The 17,668-nt window shown below is 32.1% G+C and overlaps 2 protein-coding genes across 2 annotated transcripts; both read left to right on the top strand.

The window, feature by feature from the left end:
- Positions 1 to 1,757: 1,757 nt before the first annotated feature.
- LOC25495543 (probable endo-1,3(4)-beta-glucanase ARB_01444) lies at positions 1,758 to 4,354 on the top strand. Its single transcript, XM_013595766.3, has one exon. The coding sequence runs from the start codon at positions 1,824 to 1,826 to the stop codon at positions 4,071 to 4,073; it is 2,250 nt and encodes a 749-aa protein (XP_013451220.1). The 5' UTR covers positions 1,758 to 1,823; the 3' UTR covers positions 4,074 to 4,354.
- A 2,073-nt stretch (positions 4,355 to 6,427) lies between these two features.
- LOC25495542 (uncharacterized) lies at positions 6,428 to 12,685 on the top strand. Its single transcript, XM_013595765.3, has 9 exons — positions 6,428 to 6,707; positions 9,102 to 9,228; positions 9,351 to 9,454; positions 10,076 to 10,201; positions 10,296 to 10,416; positions 10,541 to 10,625; positions 10,732 to 10,845; positions 10,963 to 11,002; positions 12,228 to 12,685. The coding sequence occupies exons 1-9, from the start codon at positions 6,531 to 6,533 to the stop codon at positions 12,378 to 12,380; spliced, it is 1,047 nt and encodes a 348-aa protein (XP_013451219.1). The 5' UTR covers positions 6,428 to 6,530; the 3' UTR covers positions 12,381 to 12,685.
- The last annotated feature ends 4,983 nt before the right edge of the window (positions 12,686 to 17,668 follow it).

Here is a 17,668-nt window from a genome sequence, read left to right as displayed (position 1 = left end):
CTCCACAACTTGTAATTTAGGTGATATTTTATTGAAAGTTTGAGTATCTGGCTATATGTTAATGGTTATGAACTGAATTTTTTGCTCAAATTTGTACCTTAGTGGCATTTATGTTAATGGATTAATCATAGCCAATTAAATATGATTCAATTAGAAGGAAAGAAAGATGGAAGTGTGGGAGTAAAGATAATGGAACCACTGATTAAAGTTAAGGGAAGTGAATAATATATTATTACAATGGGTTATAAATGTACTTGAAGGATCCCATATGACTAAACAAAACCTCTATATCATGGAACTTTATGTGTACACGATATAAAATAAATGGAATCAATCAGAATAAAATGTGAAAGGAAACCTTGGCAACTTACCAACCATCTTCCTTTGAAATATGTTGATTAGCTGAAGCTAGTTTGTTATTATTTATGCTATTAATGTGTTATCTTTAAGTAACTAATATGTGTTATTCTTGTAGTATTTCATATATTCATGAATAAATTCTTGTTCACTTTCGGAGTATTCTTGTTAACTAATCAGTTGATCACTAAAAGATGTGAATTAAAATTGTAAAGCTAAGAAGTTTCATGTTGAAATCTGAAGTTTCCCCCCTTGTTTTAGTGTTTTTAGATAAACAATAACATCTATGATTTTGTACTTCGCCAACATTACATTGGTCCGGTTGAATAGAACTCGAATCACTTAAACAGGTTATGGCTTCAAACTTTATTGATAGAAAAAATGTGGTTGGGAGGAGAAAATCACGAAAGGTGGCTATTGAAAATTTCCCAATAGAGAAAAGTTGTCTGTGAAATTGATGGATGTGTTGCGCCAACGATATTTTAACCAAAAAAAAAAAACAGTTATGTTTCATCATCCAAAATCCCAAAGTACAACTCTAGAAACCTATGTAGCACTAACACTTCATGTTGAAGATGTGGCTGGTATCCGACACTTGTTATGTCAGTGTTCGACACCGAAACATATTTAAATATATCACTTTCTCAAATTTTTATTAGTGTCAGTGTTGTGTGTCTGGTATCCGCATCCGGAAAATATTTTTCAGTGAAGCAAAGGTTGGCTTCCAGTGTTTCAGTAACAAGTTTATCTATCTCAGTATCTGAATAGAATACAGGGATTTCAGAAACTTCAAATTCCACTTCATCATTTGTAGCTTTCCTTTGTTCATGGTATATCTCATGTGCAATAAACTTTTTGATCTAATAATATTTTTCATTTTCATTGATAGCTTCTCTATAAAGGTGAGCATTTACTGAAATTTCAATAAGATTATCTTTTTCTCTGATCTGGTAAAGTGGCATTTCCTTTATGGAAGCACAGAAGTTGCAGACCATAAATAACTTGTATATAAAATAATCACAAACTTATATCTCAAATAATAACTTTTGGCTTCAATCTACTTTCTTACCAAAAGAATATTTGGCTGTGAAATTGTTTTGCAAAAGCAAACAAGGAATAAAAGATTGGGATATTTATAGAATACTTACATTACAAGTTACTTTCCCATATAAATGGAAGAATAAGAAAAGAACATTCTTAAAACTACAAAAAGATCTTTCTTCAAACAAGTTACCTTATAATATGCTAAACAATTTCATGTTTTTGTTGTGAAATGCATAACTCATAAAGATCCTTTCATTTTCCTCAAACAATTCCTTTCTTCACACAATTCCAAATTCTTTTCTTTTCTTTTATGCTTCACTTTTCTCTTCAATATAAAACCAGTAACCAACCTTTCTATTTCTATTCAACTAACTCAACTGTCACATCCAAATCAAAACTACTTTGTCATATCTAAAGCCACCATGCTGAAAAAAATCAGTAAAACTTTGAAAGGTAAACAAAGACAAAGACCAAGACCTACCCTTCTACCTGCACCTTCTCCTCCTCGTCCTCCACCACCACCTCCTCCACCACCACCACCACCACCACCTCCTCCTCCTCCACCAAAACAACCACCCCCAACACCACCTCCTCCTCCACCACCACCACCTCCTCCTCCAAAGCAACCGACAAATACTCCTTTTCTCTTCCCTCAAGTCCACTCCACTATTCTCCCAGACCCTTCAAACTTCTTCTCTCCGAATCTTCTCTCATCGCCACTCCCAACAAACTCTTTCTTCCAAAATTTTGTTCTACAAAATGGTGACACACCTGAGTACATTCACCCTTACCTCATCAAATCCTCAAACTTCTCCCTCTCCCTCTGCTACCCTACTTGCACCTCCAACGCTTCTTTCATAGCTCAAGTCTTCGACCCTGATATCACTATTTCTACCTCCATGAAAACAAACCAAGACTCACATGAAAAACATGTGATCTCTTCCTTCAGTGATCTCGGTGTCACTTTGGACATTCCCTTGTCTAACCTGCGGTTCTTCCTCGTAAGAGGAAGCCCTTTTGTGACAGTGTCAGTAACCAACCGTACGCCACTTTCCATCACCACCATACATTCCATCCTTTCATTCTCATCCAATAATTCCCTCACCAAGCACAATTTGCAGCTCAACAATGGCCAAACATGGCTCATTTACACATCGTCCCCGGTAAGTTTCAGTAATAGCCTTTCTGAGATTACCTCTGAAGGCTATTCTGGCATAATAAGGATGGCAGTATTACCTGATTCTGATCCCAAGTACGAGGTAATCCTTAACCGGTTCAGTTCTTGTTACCCTACTTCTGGTGATGCAGCATTCACAAATCCATTCAGCGTCGAATATAAATGGGAGAAGAAAGGGTGGGGAGAGTTGTTGATGCTTGCTCATCCAGTTCATCTTCAACTTTTGTCTGCAAGTGACTGTGATGTAACTGTGCTTCATGATTTGAAGTATCAAAGCATTGACGGCGAGCTTGTTGGTGTTGTTGGAGACTCATGGTTATTGAAAACTCATCCTGTTTCTGTTACATGGCATTCCACCAAAGGTATCAATGAAGAATTTCATGATGAAATTTGTTCAGCACTTTCTGGCGATGTGGATGCTCTAAGTTCCTTAGGAATAACGACAACAACATCTTGCTATTTTTATGGAAAATTGATAGCAAGGGCAGCAAGGTTGGGATTGATAGCTGAAGAAGTGAATGATCTCGATTCCATACCAGCGATCAAAAAGTTCTTGAAGGAAACGATCGAGCCATGGTTGAATGGAACTTTTAACGAAAATGGTTTTCTTTATGATGGAAAATGGGGAGGAATCATTACCAAACAAGGCTCTCAAGATTCAGGGGCAGATTTTGGGTTCGGTATTTATAATGATCATCATTATCATTTAGGATACTTTCTCTATGGAATTGCAGTGCTTGCAAAGATTGATCCAGCTTGGGGAAGAAAGTATAAACCTCAAGCTTATTCACTCATGGCAGATTTCCTGAACTTAGGAAGAAAATCAAACTCAAATTATACACGTTTAAGGTGTTTCGATCTTTATAAATTTCATTCTTGGGCTGGAGGACTAATCGAATTTGCAGATGGAAGAAATCAAGAGAGTACTAGTGAAGCTGTGAATGCATACTATGCTGCAGCATTGATGGGAATGGCGTACGGCGACACACAACTTATTGCGACCGGATCAACACTAGCAGCACTTGAAATTCATGCAGCTCAAATGTGGTGGCATATAAAAGGCGGAGATAAACTTTATGCTGAAGAATTTTCCAAAGAGAACAAAGTAGTGAGTGTTGTTTGGTCTAATAAGAGAGATAGTGGACTATGGTTTGCGCCTGCTCAATGGAGAGAGTGTAGGCTAGGTATTCAAGTTTTACCTTTGTTGCCTATCACCGAGGCATTGTTTTCGGATGTTGGTTATGTAAAGGAGCTTGTGGAATGGACATTACCTAATTTGAATAGGAAAGGTGTTGGTGAAGGGTGGAAAGGTTTTATATATGCTATGGAAGGTACTTATGATAAACAAAGTGCTTTGCAAAAGGTAAGAGGATTGAAGGGTTTTGATGATGGGAACTCGATGAGTAATCTTTTGTGGTGGATTCACAGTAGAGGTGATGGTGAGGAGGAGTTTGATCATGGAAAACACTGCTGGTTTGGTCATTACTGCCATTAAACTCTATCGGTAATTAACAGATGTTAACTACTAGGCATACCAATACACGTTAATGATGATAAATTGAGCGTTGAAAAGATAGTGTTATGCGAGATATTTGTCAGGGAGTTAACTCCGATGTTATAAAAATAAAACTGAACCGGACTGTTCAATTGGTTGAATTGTGAACCGACACTATCTACGGTTAAGTTGTTTGAGCAGTTTGAGTGCAGTTTGGATTTTAAAACATTGGTTAATTGTATAGCATTGAATTTGTATAAAATATGGTTTTGTGTGTTTAATGTTTTTGTTGTGTATTATTTAGTTGATATCAACATGTATAACCTGTGGTTGATTATTATGCTTCTGATGTGTTGTTGGAGAAGTTTTAAAGAATGTGAAAGGTTGTTATATTTGGGGTGCAAAGTTATTCATTTGAGAATATATGATGTTATATACATCAAAGAGCCAACTTCAATTACTTGTAACTAGTTTTCTTGCATTGCACTCTATTTCAATTTTTTAAAGATGATATACTTTTTTCATGGTTCCTTCTCACCATATTTACCAACAAGATTTGTTCTAGTGACTCAATTTTATTGATTTTAGTATTGATTTTCCAAAGTAATTAATAAGATTGACAATACACTAAAGATAAAGACGAATTATTCGTTCACATACCACTAAAAACACTATCGGGCATTATAATTATGGAAGACATTTTTATAACACTTTTGACTAAAATGTCACATTATTTTGCATACTTATGCATTGTTTGGATACGCGGCAAAAGCAAAATTCTCGCATCCCTAAGCAATTTTTCCGTGAAAATAACAAAGCTACAAAATGTAGCATCAGTGCAAACGTACATTTTTTCACTTCCACCGCTTCAGCGAACACATGCTTAGTACCAAAAACAAATATACGACTATTTATACACATTGTTATTATGAAAGACACGTTTTTGACACCTATGTCACTTTAGTAGTGACTTTTTTTTTTGTCAAGTAGCCTAGTGTCTAGAATTCATCTTTTTCAAGGTGAATAAGTAGGGTGTCCGGAGTTCGAACCCCAGCCCATACATATAATAATGTATGTCCCTACCAACTGAACTATGTTCACGGGGACCACTTTAGTAGTCACTTATTGGACTCTTATATGGAATACTATGATTTTTATTGTTACAGTAGAATAATATTGATTTTCCATGTTAATAATGAATTTATGAGTATTTTCCAATATTATTTTATTAATAGATTGATTATTGACCAACTCACACACATCAGAGGGGACCGAGGGATAAAAAGTGTGTTTTCGAATCTATAACTCAAAATGTCTCGCAACACTTGGGACAATTGGTATCCTTAAAGGTTGAAGATTATATTTAAAAAAAAAAAAAAAGAAACAATAAAAGTTACAATATTTATCAATTATTTAAAAAAAAGAAATTTGAAGTGAAAAATAACAAAATAGTAAATAAAATCATATAAATGAATTTATAATTGAAAGAAAATTGAATTAAAATAAAGGTAAAATTTTAGAAAATAACTAAAAAATATAGATATACAACTAAAATTTCAAAAATATAAATAAATTTTAAAATATATTAATTTATGTAAGAGTGTTTTTTTATTTTTTATTTTTTAAGTTAGAATGTTAAAACACACAGTCATGGCGCATACATAATTTAATTAATAAGAATAATGCATAGTAATATGCAAGGTCAATGTTCAATCTTCAAACTTTTCAATTTTTTTTGACAGAAAAAAATACGACATGATTTAACATGAAAAAAGTTTTAAAAGTTTTTTTTTAAAGGTAATACTCCATCCGGCCTTATATATAAGATTTTATTTTTTTTAAAATTTGGTCCTATTTATAAAAAAAGGTCTTGATAACCGATGCTTTAGGAACAATGGTTAAGAATTCCATTAGAAGAAACTCTCTAGAAAACACAAATCTTTACCTTTTTCTTAACAATAATTACACAACTTTCGATGCAAACTTACTTATTTTAGTATTTTAACCAATGCCCAAGGACAATGGCTAACATTCTCCATAAAAAATATCACAACTTTTTAGATGTAATTATTACTTAAAAGACTTTTTTACCCTTATTTAATGTTTGTATTTATAATATTAATGGATACGTTTAATACTTCACAATTTTTTTTTTATTTTTTATAAAGGTATATTTCTAAAAATATTCAAAAAAATTACACTAATTAATGACGGTATTGGTTTCTATATTTTTTTTGTTTTTTTTCCTTATAAAAATGATAGGAGAAGTTGACATTTATCGTTAGATATTTACATGAAAAAAAAGCATATACTCATAAAAAAAAAGTAAAAATTGATAAAAAATTCACAATATTCTTTTGAGTGTGTTGTGTGCTGTGTTGAAAATTAGGTAAACACAAAGAAGTAGAGAGAGTGAGAAAAACAAAAACAGCACCATCATCATTCATCAGAATCAGAATGGGTTCAGAGAAAGAAGATCCACAGAAACTGAAGCGATTAGCGGCGGATTCATACGACTATGATTCCGATTCACGATGGCCTGATTATTGGAACAACGTTCTCATCCCTCCTCACATGTCTTCTCGTCAAGATGTTGTTTCTCACTTCAAACGCAAATTCTATCAACGCTATCTTGTATGTCTCAAATGACCCTTTTCTTTATTTTCATTAATTTTGAATCAAGTTATGATTTTTATTGGTTTTAGCCAATTGGGTCATCGTAGATAGTGGTTTTTAGTTTTAGGGGTTTTGCACTGTCAGTGTTAAATAGTTTTACACTGTCATCCAATGAACATCCAGAAGTCCTAACTCAACTAACAAAATGCCGAAATTGTCAGGCCTGATGTCATGACTAGGGTCCGAACCCCGGTTCCTACACTTGTGTGTGTGTGAGTTTGTAATGGCTTTGCCATTTCGTCTATCTACCAAAAAAAAAAAAAGTTATTTTGAAATTAGTTGTGTAACACATTCATTGATGGGTTTTATTGGATGAACGTGTAAAACTATTTTACACCGACAGTTCAAATAACCCTTCTCTTTTTTTTTTTTCATCAATTTTGATTTCTTTTTAGCCAATTGGATCATCGTAGATAGTGGTTTTTAGTTTTAGGGGTTTTGTACTGTCAGTGTAAAACAGTTTTACACTGACAGCTCAAATGACACTTTTCTTTCTTTTCATCATTTTCGATTGAAGTTTCCATTTTTGTTCTTTTTAGTCAATTGGGTCATAGTAGATAGCACTTTTAAATTTATTGGGTTTGCAGTGTCAGTGTAAAATAGTTTTACACTAACATGCAATGAACATCTTGTATTACGCCAAATAGGAAAGATATTTTCAAATTAGTTGTATAACACATTTTTGATGGTTTTTTTGGATGTCAGTGTAAAACTGTTTTACACTAGTTTTAATTTGTTAGAGTTTAAATAGTATACTCTTGTTTGTACAATTATTTTACACATGCATCCAATTTTTTTTAGACATGCATCTAATGATGTGTTGTCACGTCAATTAATGAATATGATAATTGTGTTGTCATGTCAGTTAATGAATATGACTGTCATATTCACTGACTGACGTGACAACACATCATTGTTATGCATTTGTGAATAAATCGGATTCATGTGTAAAATAATTGTACAAACAAGAGTATATTAAACTCTATCAAATTATACTAGTTAAACTCCATCAGAGTTTAACTATCATTCACTATAGTGTCAACTAGTTTTACTATGTCATCCAATAAGAAACCATTAATTTGCTGTTATAGAACTAATTTTAAAATATCTTAGTGATTTGGCGGGATACAAGATACTCATTGGATGTCAGTTTAAAACACTGAATCTTCTATCAAGATTAATTAGTACATTAGCTTCAATTGTATTAGATGTGTTTGGGTTTTTTGGGTTTTGCTATTTTTGTTCAAGGCTTATTTGATCCATTGGTCCCCTAAATAATTTCAAGTTTTCATTTTGGTCCCATAATTAATAAAACGTACGTTTGAGTCCCTCATTTTTTCCTCCGTTTGCCAAATAAATCCTTGACCGTTAAAGTTTAACCCAAAATATCTATAGTGTATCAACTTTAAGAGTGGTCCACCATAAACCTCGTTAGTTTGTTATGTATTAACTATTCGATTTTTTGTTTTAAAATACGGTCAGGATTTATTTGGCAAACGGAGGAAAAAGTGAGGGACTAAAACGTACCTTTTATTAATTATAGGACCAAAACGAAAACTTGAAATTATTTAGGGGACCGATGGATTAAATAAGCCTTTGTTCAATTATTCATTGTTTATGGTTGATGAAATAGTAAAATGTTATAATAATTAACTGATGAGAATAGAGACACTATTTAGTATGTAAAGTTGATGAAGTTAAATGTACACATTGATTGATGAGAATAGAAACACTATTTAGTGGATGAAGTTGATGAAGCAGGAGAATCTATTGGCCATGCAGTTGGATCTCTTTGGAGTGTGGATGTGAATTTAGACATGATATTAGCGTGTTTGGTTTCAGTGTGAAATTAGAATTGGTTTTACCTCCTACTGTTAATAGATATTTAGTAAATTTCAAGTGTTTAGTTACTGTTTGGTGGAATTGATTATGACTACAAAACTCGGTTTCAGTAGAAGTAATAGGAAGCAGCTTTTGGGTTGAGTTGATTTTTGTTTACCAAGTTTTGCATCAAACTCGCTTTTTATAGTGAAAATTCTAGTCTAGACATAATTCACTTCTTACCAAAACTCAGTTATTAATACAACTCAAAAAACTGGGCAAAACCTTGTTTTCTTTATAAAAATTCTGTTGTTTTACTTTTTTTATTTGTGAACTATTTCAGAGGATTGTATCTATAGAGATTGTCACTTAAGAATAGAACATTATGATATCATTTGTATATAATATTTTTCTGTTGTTGTATACTAGACTTTATATTTTGATGCTGCATAGTGTATATTTTATATCAAGAGAATTTGTCGTAGTTTCACTAACTCAGTAAATTGGTTGTAACTATTGGATACTGAACAGGATAATGATCTTGTGGTAGAGCCAATGTCTCTTAGCAGTTCATCTCAGCCACCACGGCCTCCAGCTACCTCATCATCATCGTCACCACCACCCCGTTCAAATGATCAAGCTCGTGCAAGAAGCACTGGTGAATATTTTATCTAATGCTGGTTTCATAATTTTTTAGTAAGAGCTTACAGTGGAGCTATTCGTTTGTTCTTTGTTGCGTGGTGTGCTGACTCTTAACATATGTTTTGCATTGTTCTGTAGGATCAACTAATAGAACTTCTGGGACATCTGCAACCTCAGTGGGTCCTAATCCAGCTCCTTTGCGTTGGGATAGACAGACAATCCTATTTTCTGTTAATGCTTGGGTAAGGTCTTTTCACTGCTTATGGCATAAATTCCCACATAACATATTCTGGTTAAGATATGCTCTTTTTGCTTATTGACAGTTTTGAATTTTGACGACTCTGTTTCTTCGGTTCTCTTCTTACTTTTGTTTCTGATCACTTGACATAGTATTTATATTTGTATTCGAAAAGAGCTTTATTCATAAGGACTGTACATGTCAGCCATAGGACCCGAATTCCCTGTCGTTAAAGTACTACACAGTTTCATGCAGTAATCAATCTTGGGTATTAATTTGAGATCGGACAGTTCAGATTACTCTACCAATAAATCATTTTTAAACAATCCTGACCATTGATTTATACCAGACGGTCGAGATATGTAACTGTGTCATATGACACAGTTACTGCAGGGAATATGTTTTCGTCAATCCTATGCTTGTATGCAACTACTGATCAAATTTGTTTAGATCTCTACAAATTTCCATCTTGTGCACTTGTTTTGGGAGGAAAGTGAGATGGAAATTAGAATTAGGGAGGAATGCATTGAAATTATGAATTTGGCAAATATACGACAAGTGCACTTTCTGTTTATGCTTTGAGTCACTTCTATTGCTGATGCTTTTAATTAAATATTTTCTGCAGGTGCTTGTTGTGGCATTCCTTGCAGCTGTTCCAATAATACCTAAGCATCTTTCTCACAGGGCTTATCGTCTTTCTTTTATGGGTACTACATGTTCTTCTCTATACTCATTGTACTCACAATATGGGGTAAGCTTTTGTTTTAATTTTAAAGTTACCATTATCTTGATGTTACGATTCTTCAATCTTTAATACATTGTTATGTTGTCTTGTGTGGTTGCAGAAACCAAGAGCGTGGAATATGCAGGCCTTGCAAGTTTACTTTCAGTCAATAATTGCTACAAAGGATTTTATATACTTTGTGTACTGCTTAACATTTGTTACATCACATCTTTGCCTTAAATGTGAGTATTCCTTAGGTTATTTTATTACTAAAAGGTGTGGTAGTAATTAAGGGATGTAATACTGTCACTCTTTTTTCTCACCTCCCCATCGTGCCTTCTATAACATGTTTTGATCATGTTGCAGTTGCTTTGATCCCTATCTTATGTTGGTCATTTGAACATGTTGCCAAGTTCCTTAGACGTAACTTCAGTCGCTCTACTTTGTACAGGTGATTAACTGCTCAAAATAATGGATTGCATGCAACTTTGTTAGGGTACACTATATTTTGGTATTATCAATATCTTACGTTAATAGTTTTGGTTTTGCTTCTATAGGAAGTACTTGGAAGAGCCCTGTGTTTGGGTAGAGTCAAACAATACTACTCTTAATATACTGACATCACATGCTGAGATTGGACTTGGATTTCTGCTCGTCCTCTCGCTGTTCTCGTTAGTTTCTCAATCTTTTCCTTTGCTTTTTCCTTAATATTCCTGTGTTACATATCCCTTTTCTATTGAAGTTGTCCTTGGACTCGTGTAACCCTTATTTTCTAACAACACATGCAGGTGGCAACGCAACATAATACAAACGTTCATGTACTGGCAGGTTTGTTTCAATTCTATCTGTATATATATGTGCCAAGTTTTTGTTTTTTATTTTGTTTGAGTGATTTTAATTGAAGGTTTGAAGCTATTTAACCCCTTTATGCTCATGCACATATAAACCACTAACAAATAGATGACTGGAAGCAGTCTGGATTTATTTTTAGTGCTTGGCTGTGTAAAAAACCATATTGCTATGTTGGGATTAGCAGTGATTACAAAATCACGGTGGCACCGTAATTTTGTTGAAGCTTCAAAGTGTAGCTTCTGCGGAAATTGTGGTGGCTCACAGTGATTCCGTCAATTTCAACGCGAATCCAAACATGCACTTAATATGTTCATTTATCTAAGGCAAAAAATATTTGTAATACGTTTGAAGCCCTAAGTTACTAAAAGACTCGTGTTTTTTAAAGAGTGTTTGGAAGAACTTTGCGCTTATCTTATAACATATGCATTTATATAAATATTCCGTGGAGCTAACAGAAATTAGCTTATGATATTGCCATAAGATGTGTCCTCTTTCATCAATCGTCATAAACTCCGTAAGGTAGCTTATAAAAATAGCTTGTTCAGTTCAGAGCTTATACCACACTTGCCTTTACTCTGTTGTGTGTTTGGAAGAGCTTATACCAACTTTAACTCAGCCTAAACCAATGTTTAAATCAGCTTTCAACGATAAGTGTTAATTGAATAAGCGTTATTTAGTAAGTGTTGAATTTAGTTGTCTATCCAATATCTCCTCAATGTATAAGAAGAGAAAGAACAAAACTCAAGAGAAAAATCACCTTAATAGATATTTTTTTCCGCAGCTATACCTTCATGTAAAAGTCACAAATTGTTTTCTGTATCAATGAGGCATTATCCTTGCTATAAAGTATTTTTGAATGAAGGTCCTTGATTTAAATTATAAATATACCTTTATATAAAGTATTTTTAAAGACTTGTTTGTGCAGATAGAATTTACCTCCCAAGTAAAAAAGGATTGAAAAAAAAAGAAAAAGAATTCTTCTCTAATTTATACCAGAAAGTATTGCATAGAATCCAATCTTGTACAACCATTGCACAGTGCAACTAGTTGTAAAGCCATATGAGTAAGAGAGAGAAATTTTCTTTCTCTTGATCTAATGGTTCTACATTATGCTGCACCGTGCAACTGCCGCAGATACATTTCATTGGAAAAATATTACCTAATGGCATTTATTTACCTGTTTTATCTTTTAATCTTGCAGCTTTTGAAGCTCATGTATCATGTTCCTGTTACTGCTGCATACCATCAGAGTGTCTGGGCTAAAATTGGGAGGTCGATTAATCCGCTCATCCACCGCCATGCACCATTCTTGAAGACCCCTCTATCTGCAGTTCAAAGATGGTGGCTAAGATAGAAGTTTGGCTAAAGTTGTTACTTATTTCATTGGAACAGCACCAAGTAGACATTTTTGTGCTTTTTACTTCCAAATACAAATTGGTTACAGAGAGCTGAAGTAGATTTTTGGGTTGAATAATCATTTAAATGTTACTGGATTAAGTATTGTATGCTTAATTATACTTTAGGTTTATTCATGTATGTTTAATTATATACTTTAGGTTTATTCCTATTAACTGATCATACCTGAGAAACACTTGTTTTTTAAATAATTCTCTGAAAGCTGCAAGAAATAAAATGGTTATTTTTAAGCTTTGAAAAAAATTTGTTTTAAACACATGCATAAAAAAAAAATTAAACTCTTTGAATACATTTTTTTTCCCTACTGACTTAGTGGCCAATGCATACTAAAATAAATAGGGTAAATATGATGACCTAGGTTCTAATCTGGGATTTCATGTAAAATGTCTTTGAATACCAATTCTTTTACAGTGACATTAATTTATATTTATATATTAAATTATAACTATAAATTTGCTAGACACAGCCCCCCTTCAAAAAGATATTTGCTACACAAAATCTACCACAGTGCCAAAAGTTTCATCTTGTATATCTAGTTTTAAGTCACATTCTAACCATTCATTATATAACATTTATTAAAAACAATCTCAGTGACTATCATATTACAATCTCTTCAAGATTGAGAAATCATGAATGAAATTTAACAATCGTACCCCAAATTATTCAAAACTAAAATTAAATGAACCATCACTTCTTTTTTTCTTCATGTTGTTTCTTACCAAAAAAGAAATTTTAAAAATATAAAATTGATCTTTTTAATAGAAATAAAATTGATTTTCATCTTTCCTTTTCTTTTTCCTTATTAGTCTATTTTTAATATAACAAAATTAAAAGAAAAACTAATCTCAATAAATTAAAATAAAAAACTACAAAAAGTAAAACAAAATATTGTAATTAACTTTTAGTTGAAACCAGAGTTCACTTTCAACAGCAAGAGTTTGGTTCAACAAAATAGGTAAAGAGTGCAGTACTTCCAAACGGTTTTTGGTTTCATTTGCATCATGAGAGTAGATGTAACACAAGATAGGCATCCAATGCAAAAGTGGAGGATTTTGTCAATAAATAGGGTTTGAAATCACATAAACTTAGGGAGCAGCATGAGCAACCTTAAAGTAGGTTACCATGCTTTTTTTTTTCTTCTTCTTTCTTTCTAAACCATGTTTGTATTTTAGTTTATATTTTACTGTATGCTTTTTCTTACATAGTTTTTCATTTGGATGTTTCTTTTCTTCCAACATTGGGGACTTTGATGATATGTTCTTGACTAACTAATTTCTCCTAAAATTATCTTTCAATAGTTTTTGTTCATAGATAGATGATTATTTTGCCAAATTTTTGTTCATACATGATTCTTTTGTGCCAATTTTTTTTTTTTTTACTCTTTTTTATGTTTATTACGTGTTCATGTTACTTATTTAAGATCCTCTCCCTTTTATATGAGATACATTTTTAAAATGTGTCATCCACATGTGTTTCATCCAACAAGAGGATGAGTGTTAGATAGTGTTAAAAAGAGACTATCCATATCACTCATTCAGGTGATATTTGACTGTAGTTTGAAGTGTCTTGAGTTTTAACAAGTTAATATACAAAGTGGTTTCAAGTATATCTTGAAAAACAAAATTTCTTTGGATAAAGAATATCCACACATCGTTAAAACATTGCCATACTACGTTGTTAAAAAGGAAAATAAGAAGAAAGAAAATTCAAAACATATACCGAGGATCGAGATGGTCCTTTGCATTTGTTGTCATTGTGCGATACAAGTCCATTGATGACGATGAATGTTGGCTTATTGAGAATTTTCGCAATAAGCCAACATTCATATATCAATACAAACATCTTTTATGTTTATACATGTGACTATATTTTTACTCATATATTAATACATGAACCTATTTTTTTTAATATATACATGTGTGTATTTTTACTATTATATTAGTAAGGGGGCCTATTTTTTTTAATTCTTATATGTGTCTATACTTTAACTTATATATTAATACGGGGATCAATTTTATTTTTAATTTATACACATGTCTATATTTTTACTCGTATTTTATACATAAATAATGTTTTGTACAATTTGTTCATCTGTCTATATTTTATTCATATATCAATACAAAGATTTTTTTAATTTTTTTAATTTTTTTTTTATAATTTCTACACAATTGCAACTTGCTTCCGAAAAAAGAGCGCAACACGCTTAACTGTCCGTATATACGGGTATTTAACAAGAGCATTTGATTATTCAAAAATAAAAATAAAAATGCTAGAGCATTTGATTGATCTCTTGTAATGTCTTTATTAAATTTAGTATTATTTAATTATTTGATGGAATTTTGTTGCCTCACTGATATTGTGAGTCTAGATCCGCCCCTGTCTTCATCTTTCTTGTTCTTTTTCCTCATTAGTCTATCTTTAATAGGCCAAAACTAAAAAAAAAGAAAACTAATTTCAATAAATTAAAATCCAAAAGTACAAAAAGTAAAACAAAATCTTGTAATTAACTTTTAGGGAACATAAACTTAGGGAACAGCTCGAACAACTTTAAGGTATGCTACCATGTCTATAATATGTATACAGTTCAATAAAGGAAAAAAAAAAAAAATAGGTAAAAAACTATAGAGAGGGAGAACTCATATGTCTTCAAGATCTATTTAGCATGAGTAACCTTTAAGTATGTTACCATATGTTTTTTTCTTCTCCTAAACCATGTTTGGATCTTAGTTTATATTTTACGGTATGCTTTTTTCTTGAACGTTTTTTCTTTCATTTGAACACCAAGAGATCATATAAAAATAAATCTATAGATTAAAATTTTGAAAATTCATATGCAAATTGATCAAAGGACGAAAATAATGTAAAAAAGGGCAAAATCATTACTTGAAATTAAGTTAAAGGATGAAGAATTTTTTTTTTCTTTTTTCTTTATCAATTTTTTTAATAAGCTAAATTAGCCCATTGAAATTGGCACCGGAGATAATCGAGAATCAAACATGAGATCTTGAGAGGATCACACCACAAGGCCCCAAACCAATATTTTTTTTGTTAACTGGCCCCAAACCAATATCATTAGACCAACCCAATTGAGTTTTTCCGTTTTCAATTTTACTACAATCAAGTTATTTTTTTCTGCTTAAATAGTTAAATCATCTCTCGGAGTTCGGGTTTTTATGGTTTTTGTCTCTGTACCTATTTTTGTTGCAAAATAAACTATGTAAGTTCTAAATGTTTTACTTTTGGTCCTTGTCATCTTCATCCGTTACAAAAACAAATATGTGGCTAACAGGGTTGATGCGACAATGACCGACATGGCAGACGACACTGATTTCACATAGTGGATGATTATTCACAAAGTGAGAGGGACAAAAACCAGCAAACCAAATTCCTAATCATCCACTATATATGTCAAATCAGCTTCATGTGCCATGGTAGCCATTGTTTCCTCTAGTCATTTAGCCACATATGTGTTTTTTTGTAACAAATGAAGGCAACAATGAGTAAAAACAAATCGTTTAGAACTTATGTTCTACAACATAAAAAGATACATGAACAAAAAACAAAAAAACACGCGAACTTGGAAGAACGATTTAACTAATTAAACATTTTTTTTTACAAAGTAATAATCAAGATTTCTTTTTGGGTAAATACAAATCAAAGTATATATGGTTGCCACTACCGTGTCTTCATCATTTCTTCAATATAAATAATGTTCTGTACCAAAAAAAATAAAAAATTATTGTTTTTTGAGAGGAAAAATTGTATTTAAGTTGTTGATCTATCTTAATAATCTCCTTTTTTGTTGCTAAAAAAATAAGAAAAAACCAAACCAAACCTCCTAAATAAGTTGTACCCCTTTGATTAGTGTTGTCATGAAAATATTCCCGACGAAAAATAATGAAGAAAATGAGTAGTTAAATTTTGCAATTTAATTTTTTTATTACATCACCAAAATAAATTGATGTTTTTTTTTTTAACTAATAGTTTTTTTTTTTTTTTTAGTGTACAATTGACTATACCATTTTTTGAAATTTTTGAAGAAGACCATTTTTTTATTCTAATTTAGGATTTTTTTAATATTTAAATTAGTATGAACGTGCCCCGTCTTTCCAGATTTTGGTTATCACAAGCATAATATTTTCTTCTTATAAGTTCTCTCATTTTAATCATGGTTGAACAACGTGCAATTGTTGGTTATAAAGATTTACAGCAGCCAAGGAACTTTCATCAAATAACTGTCGGAAGCAAGTTGTCGTAGATGTAGATGGCGAATTGGTGACACATGTGATGTAAGGGCAACAATATGAAATATTAATTTAGCAAGTTGCTAATAAACTAGAAGATATGATCTTACATGACTTTCTTTTGTCTTTGGGTATGAAGGCAGTTATTGACTTTCAGTGTTACAGCTGCTTTAGAAGGTAAACCAAAGATATTCACAGGAATTGTTTGATTATAATTCGAAGTGTTCAGAATGCCAACAACGTAATATAGAAAATGGTTTCAAGTATATCATGAAAAAAAAAAAAATTCTTTAGGTAAAGAATATGCATGCATTTTTAAAACACAATCATATAACGTTGTTGAAAAGGAAATTGAGAACAAAATTTACATTGACGACAACAAAATATTGCTAAAGGTGTTTAAAGATGAGAGCCAGCTAATAAGTATGATTGCTCGTCAACCAGTCTCGATGTCTCTACGAAATGAAAGAAATGCTTAATTACAAAGCACACATTTAAAACCTAAACTGATGGATGAAATGTTCCTCTGCATGTGGTTGTCATTATCGAATATGAGTCCATTTGATAGATATTGGATAATGGAGTATTCGAATACTATATTATAGGGGAATTTTGGTTATATGTATTTACAAAGAATAAAGAAAGATCATATGAGATGCGACGTGAATTATTCATTTTCAATGTGAAGGTATTTCAGTCACTTATTATTTCAATAAGTTTTTTTATCTTGTACTTTTCATAATTAGTTTATATGAAAAAGCAGGAGACAGAAAACTGATTGAAGTAAGATTGGATATGAAAGAATCACAAAGGGTTCACATCTCCCAACTGATCTTCCATTGTTCCTATATAAATACAATATATCAAACCATTCAATGGTATATCGTGGGAATTCCTTACTATCCAATATTATTCGCCAACTCATAGCCCACAATGACAATGACGACAACAAGCAAAAGACCATGCCGCTCATCGGTATTGG

Source organism: Medicago truncatula, chromosome 6, assembly GCF_003473485.1.
Source record: "Medicago truncatula cultivar Jemalong A17 chromosome 6, MtrunA17r5.0-ANR, whole genome shotgun sequence".
NCBI classification, from domain to species: domain Eukaryota; kingdom Viridiplantae; phylum Streptophyta; class Magnoliopsida; order Fabales; family Fabaceae; genus Medicago; species Medicago truncatula.
This window is presented reverse-complemented; position numbering and strand designations above follow the sequence as displayed.